This window comes from Ovis aries, chromosome 3 (genome assembly GCF_016772045.2).
Source record: "Ovis aries strain OAR_USU_Benz2616 breed Rambouillet chromosome 3, ARS-UI_Ramb_v3.0, whole genome shotgun sequence".
Lineage (NCBI taxonomy): Eukaryota > Metazoa > Chordata > Mammalia > Artiodactyla > Bovidae > Ovis > Ovis aries.
Window position 1 is genome coordinate 153,820,975 of NC_056056.1, and position 10,761 is coordinate 153,831,735.

General features: G+C 41.3%; 1 protein-coding gene across 1 annotated transcript; it reads left to right on the forward strand.

Moving 5' to 3' along the window:
* The first annotated feature begins 4,821 nt into the window (after positions 1–4,821).
* LLPH (LLP homolog, long-term synaptic facilitation factor) lies at positions 4,822–10,530 on the forward strand. Its single transcript, XM_004006491.5, has 3 exons — positions 4,822–4,888; positions 6,784–6,995; positions 10,174–10,530. Exons 2-3 carry the CDS (start codon positions 6,791–6,793, stop codon positions 10,350–10,352), a joined length of 384 nt encoding a protein of 127 aa, XP_004006540.1. The 5' UTR covers positions 4,822–4,888; positions 6,784–6,790; the 3' UTR covers positions 10,353–10,530.
* Positions 10,531–10,761: the final 231 nt, after the last annotated feature.

A 10,761-nucleotide genomic window follows, 5' to 3' on the forward strand; every position in this document is an offset into this window, starting at 1 on the left:
TTAGTTCTTCACTTTCGGCATTAAGGGTGGTGTCATCTGCATATCTGAGGTTATTGATATTTCTCCCGGCAGTCTTGATTCCAGCTTGTGCTTCTTCCAGCCCCGCGTTTCTCAAGATGTACTATGCATAGAAGTTAAATAAACAGGGGGACAATATACAGCCTTGACGTACTCCTTTTCCTATTTGGAACCAGTCTGTTGTTCTATGTCCAGTTCTAACTGTTGCTTCCTGACCTGCATAGCAGTTTCTCAAGAGGCAGGTCAGGAATTCCCATCTCTCAGAATTTTCCACAGTTAATTTCGAACCATACAGTCAAGGCTTTGGCATAGTCAATAAAGCAGAAATAGTTGTTTTTCTGGAACTCTCTTCACTTTTTCCATGATCCAGTGGATGTTGGCAATTTGATCTCTGGTTCCTCTGCCTTTTCTAAAACCAGCTTGAACATCTGGAAGGTCATGGTTCATGTATTGCTGAAGCCTGGCTTGGAGAATTTTAAGCATTACTTTACTAGCGTGTGAGATGAGTGCAGTTGTGTGGTAGTTTGAGCATTCTTTGGCATTGCCTTTCTTTGGGATTGGAGTGAACACTGACCTTTTCCAGTCCTGTGGCCACTGCTGAGCTTTCCAAATTTGCTGGCATATTGAGTGCAGCACCTTCACAGCGTCATCTTTGAGGATTTGAAACAGCTCAACTGGAATTCCATCACCTCCACTAGCTTTGTTCGTAGTGATGCTTCCTAAAACCCACTTGACTTCACATTCCAGGATGTCTGGCTCTAGGTGAGTGATCACACCATCATAATTATCTTGGTCATGAAGATCTTTTTGTACAGTTCTGTGTATTCTTGCCACCTCTTAATATCTTCTGCTTCTGTTAGGTCCCTACCATTTCTGTCCTTTATTGAGCCCATCTTTGCATGAAATGTTCCCTTGGTATCTCTAGTTTTCTTGAAGAGATCTCTAGTCTTTCCCATTCTATTGTTTTCCTCTATTTCTTTTCATTGATCACTGAGGAAGGCTTTCTTATTTCTCCTTGCTATTCTTTGGCACTCTGCATTCAAATGGGTATATCTTTCCTTTTCTCCTTTGCTTTTCACTTCCCTTCTTTTCACAGCTACTTGTAAGGCCTCCTCAGATGGCCATTTTGCTTTTTTTGCATTTCTTTTTCTTGGGGATGGTCTTTATTCCTGTCTCCTGTACAGTGTCATGTACGTCCATCCATAGTTCATCAGGCACTCTATCATTCATATATTATTGCATCAATGAATTATATATGGCTCCTTTTTTTACTATCACAATCAGTACTGCCATGTACATCCCTGTATTTCCCCCAATGTGCAGAGATATGAGAGTCTGCCTAGGTAGGGAATATACCTAGCAGTAGAATTGTTGGATAAAAGGGCATATGCAACCTCAGTTTATTACTGTAAGTAAAGGTGAAAATAAGCAGACTGCACAAAGAATAAGAAAGTAGAATCAGCAGGACTTTGACAAAGTGACAGGCACCTGAATGTACAAAGTACAGCAGGGAAGTAGGAGGAAAATAGGAAAGAACTGTATCTGAGAACTCTTTATTGAATATAATTTGGGGAGAAAAAGTGCAATAGGCCCTTCTGCCCACATTCATTTTTTTTCTCCAGATCTCACACCTGGATTTTATCCACTTGATCCACTTCTTGGGATTAGTGGTGTAGGCAGTCGGTTGTGGGTCTTTTTGGAGCAGCTGGGAAGTTAGGTTCTTTCTGCTTGTTCTCTTTGTAAATCTTTGTTTTGAAATCCCTGTCAACTAGTGCCTGGGCAACAAGGAGTTACCGTCTGAATCCCATTAGTCTTCCTGCTGCTGCTAAGTCGCTTCAGTCGTGTCCGACTCTGTGCGACCCCAGAGATGGCAGCCCACCAGGCTCCCCCGTCCCTGGGATTCTCCAGGCAAGAACACTGGAGTGGGTTGCCATTTCCTTCTCCAATGCATGAAAGTGAAAAGTGAAAGTGAAGTTGCTCAGTCGTGTTTGACTCTTAGAGACCCCATGAACTGCAACCTACCAGGCTCCTCCATCCATGGGATTTTCCAGGCAAGAGTACTAGAGTGGGTTGCCATTGCCTTCTCCGATTAGTCTTCCTGCTGCTAAGTTGCTTCAGTTGTGTCCGACTCTGTGTGACCCCATAGACAGCATCCCCCCAGTATCCCCGTCCCTGGGATTCTCCAGGCAAGAACACTGGAGTGGGTTGCCATTTCCTTCTCCAATGCGTGAAAGTGAAAAGTGAAAGTGAAGTCGCTCAGTCGTGTCTGACTGTTAGTGACCCCATGGACTGCAGCCCACCAGGCTCCTCCATCCATGGGATTTTCCAGGCTAGAGTACTGGAGTGTGGTTTCATTGCCTTCTCCGATTAGTCTTCCTAGTCCTTCCTAAATGACTGAGCAAGAGTTCCGTGGGTGAGGTTTGACTGTAGAGGCAACATTAGGTGGTGTAGCATGGCTTTGAGATGGGAAACCATTCTGCTTGCCAGGTATTCAAGTGCCTTCCATCCCATAGGCTCCTTCTGGTTCTGTAATGGAGCTGAAGCAATGTCCAGTTTGATCCTTAAGCATTATCACATCAGGGGTTATAGTTTCCTAAAGACAGGAGTTTGGTTCCCATCATCTTTGTATCAAAGAGGGCAATGGCACCCCACTCCAATACTCTTACCTGGAAAATCCCATAGACAGAGGAGCCTGGTGGGCTACAGTCCATGGGGTCGCTAAGGGTCGGGCACGAGTGAGCAACTTCACTTTCACTTTTCACTTTCCTGCACTGGAGAAGGAAATGGCAACCCGCTCCAGTACTCTTGCCTGGAGAATCCCAGGGACAGAGGAGCCTAGTGGGCTGCCATCTATGGGGTCTCACAGAGTCGGACACGACTGAAGAGACTTAGCAGCAGCAGCAGCATCTTTGTATAGCGAACACAGTGCCCGTCACAGAATTCATACCGAAATATATGAATGAGGGAATGAATTAAGGATTTTTAAATATACCAAGGCCATTTAACTCTTCTGTTGGAACTGCTCTTCTATGAACTGATGAGGAACATGTTAAAAAAATTTTTTCCCTCAATGCAGTCTAGTGTAAGTGAAAGTCTTTCAGTCATGTCTGTCCCTGTGACTCTGTGGATAATCCATGGAATTTTCCAGACCAGAATGCTGAAGCTGGTAGCTGCTCCCTTTCCAGGGGATCTTCCCAACCCAGGGATCAAACCCAGGTCTCTCACATTGTGGGCGGATTCTTTACCAGCCAAGCCACCAGGGAAACCCAATGCAATCTAGGATTCAACCTTTTAAAGAACCAGTTGTGCAGAATTATGGCATATATTTAACACCAGGACATTTTGATAACAGATAGGCTTTTTTACAAATCTTTTTTGTGCCAAGTATCTATTCAAAAGTCTTGGCCTGGTATTTTAAGCAACATGCTGTCAATTTGGACTGTCAGAAAGTGAGCTCTAATTTAAAATGCAATGTGAACATTATTTTTGGGAGAGGTGGCTAAGATCGAATATATAGTTAACTTTATAATAGAAATTCAGTTGTTGTAAAGGCATTTAATCTCTAAAGAAAGCAAGTTTTTCAAGGTTTTTTTTAAAAAATACCATATGTTATGAGCTTTTTCCAGCTTCTCTTCCATAAAAAAAAAAACCTTGCTGTATTCATATGGAGTTTAGTAACTTCCATATGATGCACAGTTTCTTCAAGGGTGCAAATTTAAAGAAAAAAAGGTACCCATAAATTCTTAGAACTCTTACAAGTAACCGGACAGGAGTTTACTAGGCTATGATTATAGAATTTATTTCCTGGTTTTAAAACGGTATATGTTGTAAATCTCTAGAAAATACTGCTTGCAAATAGTCCTGTGCACGTTTGAATTTATTATCTAAAAATGATAAGAGTGGCCATTTGCTGAACTCTTATATCCCCTACCTTGGATTATTAGGTTGTGTTTCATTCTATAAATAAGGAAGTCCAGGCTCTGAGATATTCATGTCACTCACAAGAAGTGTTAGAAGCATAAATACCACAGACCTGTATGGTTCCAAAGCCAATACTATCAAACACATGTAACGCAATCAAAAAGAACTGGTGGTGGTTGTGATCAATGTGACCACCACCTATGCCAAGCGTCCTAGGCTAAGCACAGTGTCTGGTATACAGTAAGTGATTAGTCAGGTACACATGAGTTGAACTGAATTTGTTTGATCATTTTACCCTTTGAACTTGTATTTGGGGTGAAAAGGGGGTTTTTGTTTTTGGTAACAGCTTTGAAGTATAACTGACATACAATGTATTGCTCGTATTTAAAGGATATAGTTTGACATGTTTTGACGTGTACAACGATGAAGCCATCAGCTGGGATGGGGAAGTTTAAGGGCAGCAAATAAAGATGATCTTAATTTGGCATCTAGAAGAACAGGTGACAGTGGTGAAGGTCCTGCGAACGGGGAGGCGTGACAGGAAACCTAAAGGTCGGCACTGAGCTCCCTACTTGACGGGCAAAGTCGTCTGGCGGTTATCCGTCCGTGGGTTAGTCTCAGGGCTATCCCGCTCACGCTCAGGACGCAGGACTAGCTTGTGTCAAGAACCCTTGACTCGCGCACTCCGTCGCACTCCCCTAAACCAACTTCAGAATCTATCTGGGAGGGGCCCAGCTCCAGGTACGCAACTTACCCAAAGATCAGGAAGCGCGTCAGCTTGGAACCCCAGAAGACTCCACCTAAGACATCCGGGACATTTTTGCTCCCGGCAAGCAGCGCGCCACCCGGGAGGGGCGGGCCAAAGGAGCGGGTTGGCCGGAAAGCGGAAGTGCAGAGGAATCCGGCGGCGTGAGCATCGTGCGTTATATGAATTCCTTGGTTTTCGCAGGTGGGTTCTTTACCGCATGGCTTCAGTGAGGCATGGGCCGTGGTACTTGATTCCGCCGCCAATGGAGAGTCTCCTCTCAAACCTTGTCCCTCTCTGGGCAAGCTTGAGCCCTGTCCAGAAAGGCAGGCCTCTCCTAGGTCTCGCGTTGTCTTGGCGGCTCTGGTCGGGCTTCCCATTGCTCTGTGGGAAGTGGATTCCTCCTTCAACTCAGCTCAGGTTAACCTCGCCTCTCAGAGTTGTGTTCCGTAACCTTTTTCTTCCAGCCCCTCGCAGGGCTTGAGTTGTACACAGGAAGACAGAGTTAGTTTGTGAGTGCTGGCTTCCAGAGATGATAACTCCGCCAGTCATCCGTTCAACGAGTGTTTGCTTAAGCTTTACTATGTGCACAGCGCTAGGCATTGGGGGATCCAGCAGTGAACAAGATCTATTTATCCACTGCCTTCGTGGAGCCCACAGACCACCGGGAATGACAGAAAATGAACTTAATTTTAGATTTTAAAACGTATTAAGAAGGAAAGAAAAGAATAATGTAGAGAATAAAAGGAGGCGAGCTTACAGAGGTCAGAAAAACTCTTTCCGAGGTACTGAAGGATTAGTTCCTAGGCAAAAGAAGGGTAAATGTAAAGATACTGAACTCAACGTCATTTGGACATTTCTCTCTCTTTTTTTTTTCTTTCCCAAATGTCACTTAACTGCTTTATTGATGTGTGATTACCACAACAAACTGCACATATTTAAAGTGTATAGAATATTTTGTATATACACATTCAAATGTAAATCTGTCGGCACAATTAAGATGATGTTGTAGGTCATACCTACAAGTTTCCCTCTAAATTCTTAATAATCCCCTGCAATCACTTCCCAGCTCTCATCACATTCCCACACTGTCCCTTGGTTGTCATTGATTGGGCTGTTTTCAGATGTAATTGTGGAGGGGTGGAGCATAGCAGATAGAAGTTGAAGGAGGCAGGAGCCAGGTCACAAATAACCTTGTAGATCTTGAATATGTGAGGCAGAAAATCGTTAATTTCAAGAAAGACTGTATATGCCCTTCAAGTTTTTAAAAGCTCACTTTGACTACTCTATGGGGGACAGGCTGGGACTAAGGGGTGGAGAGATATCAAGAATAGAAATATACAAGTTTGAAATACCTGCTGGTTTAGTCACTAAGTCATGTCCTATTCTTGCAACCCCATGGACTGTAGACTGCCATGCTCCTCTGTCCTTGGGATTCTCCAGGCAAGAATACTGGAGTGGGTTGCCATTTCCTTCTCCAGGGGATCTTCCTGAGCCAGGGATCAAACCCGTGTCTCCTTCATTGCAGGCAGACTCTCTATCAGCTGAGCTACAAGGGAATCCCTTGAAATAACCTAGATTGACTTACAAGGGTGGATAATGAGGAAAATTGGGGTGGGTAAGATCACCTGTAGGTTTGGGGGAAATCAAGATGCAGTTAAAAGATTTATAAAATATTTTATAAGTTGTTACATGAATGTAAGGCAACGGTGCTCTTCGTGTTTTGGAGGAAATTAAATTTCTACATCATGTATGGTTAAATTTCTACATCTCGTGTGGAAACTACAGGAGCTTTCAGAATTGGCTGACATACAGTACAGTGTGCCAGTGGCCACAGGGAGTTTGGTTTGCTATTTGTGTTATTTAGTGGCTGTTGGATTTGGTGTTTTTAATTGTTATTTAGTGGCTGTATATGCCTTATTGATCCTCGCATAATTTGCACATTATGCCATCATAATCCATGAACAGAGTGAAGAGTTTTCTTTCCAATTGTTCATGTGGTGCAGAGATACCTTTTGACTTGGTTTTCCAAAGATTTGCCTTTTTTTTTTTAATAGTAAATAGTTGCTTTTGAAAATGTAATTTTGTGAACTTTCCAGGTAAAATATGGCTAAAAGTTTACGGAGTAAGTGGAAAAGGAAGATGCGTGCTGAAAAGAGAAAAAAGAACGCCCCAAAGGAGCTCAGCAGACTTAAAAATATTCTTAAAATAGATGGTGATGTTTTAATGAAAGACGTTCAAGAGATAGCAACTGTGGTAGAACCCAAACATTGTCAAGAGAAAACGCAGTGTGTGGTGAAGGATGAAACAGGTGAGATTATGTTTAAAAAAATTTCTTTTTAATTATATCAAACTTCCCTTTGTGACTTTTTCCTTTTCAACTATCTTCCATTTTCTCACACTTGCTCCTCTACAAACCTTCCATGCCACATAATTCTTTGTAGGTGCTACTGGAGATTCTGTGTTTAGCTATTTTAAAGCCAGTTCATGTGAGTAAGCATGTTTTGGATTATTCAGAGCCTATACAATAGCCTAGGTGAAGTGAAGTCACTTAGTTAGATCTGACTCTTTGCGATCCCTTGGACTGTAGCCTACCAGGCTCTCCTGTCCATTGGATTTTCCAGGCAAGGGTACTGGAGTGGGTTGCCATTTCCTTCTCCAGGGGATCTTCCCAACCCAGGGATCTAATCCAGGTATTGAACCCAGGTCTGCCCACATTGTGGGCAGATGCTTTATTGTCTGAGCCACTAGGGAAGCCATTACAATAGCCTACGTGTCTCAGAAATAGACAGTACTATGGGAATAGACAAACCCAGACACACAGTTGTTGGAAGGGTACACAGGCATCAAGAACTAGGCAGGATAGAAGTAGGTCTCCTCATTTTACCCTTTGCATGATCTAGGTTCCATTCTGAGAGTCCTCTGTCCTTACTACCTTAAAGATCTGTTTCCCTGTATTTGATTTTGACAGATTCTGGGTGCTCTGTGTTTGAATATAGTCTGAAGTTGGAGGCTGTATATAATGTGTCATTATATAATATGTATATATAATATGTATATATATTATATGTATATTATGTTTGATATATGTATATAATGTCTCTATATAGTAGTCATTATCCCTGGTCTCTCTTTGTTTTATCACCCACCTGTAAACCATCAGCACATCTTGACTATCCCCAAAATACATTCAGAATCTATCCATTTTTCTTCTGCTTTCACGCTTTTACTTTAATGACAGTTGTCTCTTGCCTGAACCACAGTAGTAGCCATTTTACTTCTGTCTCAGCATTTGCTCGTTTCTGATTCGTTTTTGTCACATCACCCAGTATGATCTTTTCAGGATATAAGTCAATTATGTCATTCCCATGCTTAAATCTCCTCATTATCTTTCCATGTGTTTACCACAGCCTGCCTCGTCCTACTTAATCTCATTCCAACACTTCTCTTTGAAAAGGCTCTAACCACAGGCTGAAGTTTGCTTTGTTATTCTCTCCTCAGCAGACCATTGAGAAGTCCATGAGGGCAAAGCTTATTTGGACCACTGGAACAGAACCTAGAACAGCACCCAGAATAAACATTCACTGACCAGTTATTGAATGGCTAATGTATATCAGGCACTGTTCTAGGTCTTGAGGCAACAATGATGAATAACAGAAATGGTCTCCATCCTAATGAGATTCACATCACATTGGAGGAGACAGACAGTAAACCAGACAAATGAACTAATGTCAGGTAGCACAGTTCACAGAAGACCTGTACACCCTGGTGAGTTCCCAGAGGAGGACATTCTGGACATGTCCTCCACAACAGATAAGGTTGATGAAAGATGGACCACAGCATTGCTGTGCTGAGCTTCCTGTTAGAAGAGCTGGATACCTTGAGTGTGACCTGGGTAAAGAAGTATGGCAGCCCCAGAGTATCAGGTCTGCTCTGTCATCAGAAGCTTGCTGCTTGCTACTGTACCTCTTCTAGGTACACTTCATTGAAAGTGACCAGTCATTCCTAATAGTTTATGTTCTTCTTAAGGCCTGTCTGTTAGAAGGTTGAGTGTACTTCTTATTGACACAACTATTTTAGTTAGCTCAAGAAAGCAACTAATCTGAGAAGTGTTCTTTTAACTCACATGTTTTCAGAACCATTTACTTAGCCCTAAGGCAGTAATTCAAATCCATATCTCCTAAATGTTTCCTATTTAACTTTTACTATCATAAAAGGATAATTGTAACAGTGTTCTCTTTGTTTTTAATTTATTTTTTACTGAAGTATAGTTGAAGTATAGTTTAGTTGCCATGTTAATTACTGCTATATAGCAAAAAGGTTATATATATATACATTCTTATTCATATTCTTTTCCTTTGTGGTTTATCACAGGATGTTGAATATAATCCTCTATGCTATACAGTAGGACCTTGTTGGTTACCCATTCTATATATATGTGTTTGTATCTGCTAATCCCAGATTCCCGATCTAGCCCTCTCTCACTGCCCTCCCCCTTGGCAACCACCAGTTTATTCTCAATAGCTCTGATTCTGTTTCTGTTTTATAGATAGATTCATTTTTGTCATATTTTAGAGTTCACTCATGAGTGATATCGTATATGGCTTTCTCCATCTGACACTTCACTTAGTATGATAATCTCTGGTTGCATCCATATTGCTGCAAATGGCATTATTTCATTCTTTTTTTGTGGCTGAGTAGTTTTCAGTTGTATATATGTACCACATCTTTTTTATCCATTCATCTGCTGATGGACATTTAGGTTCTTTCCATGTCTTGGCTACTGTAAATAGTGCTGCTACAAACATAGAGGTGCTTGTATCTTTTTGAATTATAGTTTTGTCTGGACATATGCCCAGGAGTGGATTGCTGGATTATATGGTAATTCTTATTCTTAGTTTTCTGAGGAACCTCCATGCTGTTTTCCACAGTGCCTGCACCAACCTACATTCCTACCACCAATGTAGGAGGGCTCCCTTTTCTCCACACACCCTCTAGCATTGTTATTTGTAGACTTTTTAATGATGACCATTCTGACCAGTGTGAGGTGGTACCTCACTGTAGTTTTGATCTGCATTTCTCTAATAATTAGCGATGTGAACATCTTTTCATGTGCTTATTGGTCATGTGTATCTCTTTGGAAAAACGTCTCTTTCAGTCTTTGCCTATTTTTTGATTGGATTGCATATCAACCTTCTTAAGAAAGTTTCTCAGTGATTAAATAGATGATGTTTCTAGTTCCTCACAGATGTTTTATGTCTTTCATGGTTGTGGGAACACATGGCATGTGTGTGATTCTCTTGAATGTGCTGTAAGGAGTTCTTTGAGTATTAGTCAAAGAGCATTGCACAAATACAGGATGTGTGTTTTTTTTGCTTTTGTAGTTGCATGCCACTTTTAAATTCAATGTCCTCATTACATTAATGTGCTTTATCATGGGGCTGTTTCTTCATTTGCGAGTATTAATAGTTTTCCCATTTTTTATTCAGATGACATGAAAATGGAGACTGATATTAAGAGAAACAAAAAGACTCTTCTAGACCAGCATGGGCAGTACCCCATATGGATGAACCAGAGGCAAAGGAAAAGGCTGAAAGCAAAGCGAGAGAGAAAGAAGGGAAAAAGCAAAGTAAAAGCCATGAAGGCAGCAAAGGGTTTGACCTGGTAGACTCTAAAAACTTGAAAAATGCAACATGGGACAGGTCTTTGATTAGAATGTATACATGGATTTCAGCTTCCACCAAATGAAAAGTTTATTTCCATTTTTCAACTTGGCCCTTTTCTTCAAGCCCAACATAACTCCTCAAATTTGGTAACTTGAATAAAATATTTGATGAGTAAAAGTACACTTGATATTTCAATTGAATGTTGTCCTATATGCGGCGATTATCAGACATCAGAATTCTCTCAAGCGTTAATGCAGTTGTAATCGTTCGGTCTTAGAAAAAGTAAAATATGACATCATGCTGACAAATTTAAGATAACTCAGATTTAAAGTAAATTGTATCACTTGAAAAATATGTCAGTGGATCATATAATCAGTACTTATTTGGAGTTTTGATTTTGTATAATTCAGA

Coding starts and splice junctions, on each gene's coding strand:
- LLPH (XM_004006491.5), top strand. CDS start 6,791: ATGGCTAAAAGTTTACGGAGTAAGTGGAAAAGGAAGATGCGTGCTGAA. Junction 6,996..10,173: donor TGTGGTGAAGGATGAAACAG/GTGAGATTATGT, acceptor TTTTTTATTCAG/ATGACATGAAAATGGAGACT.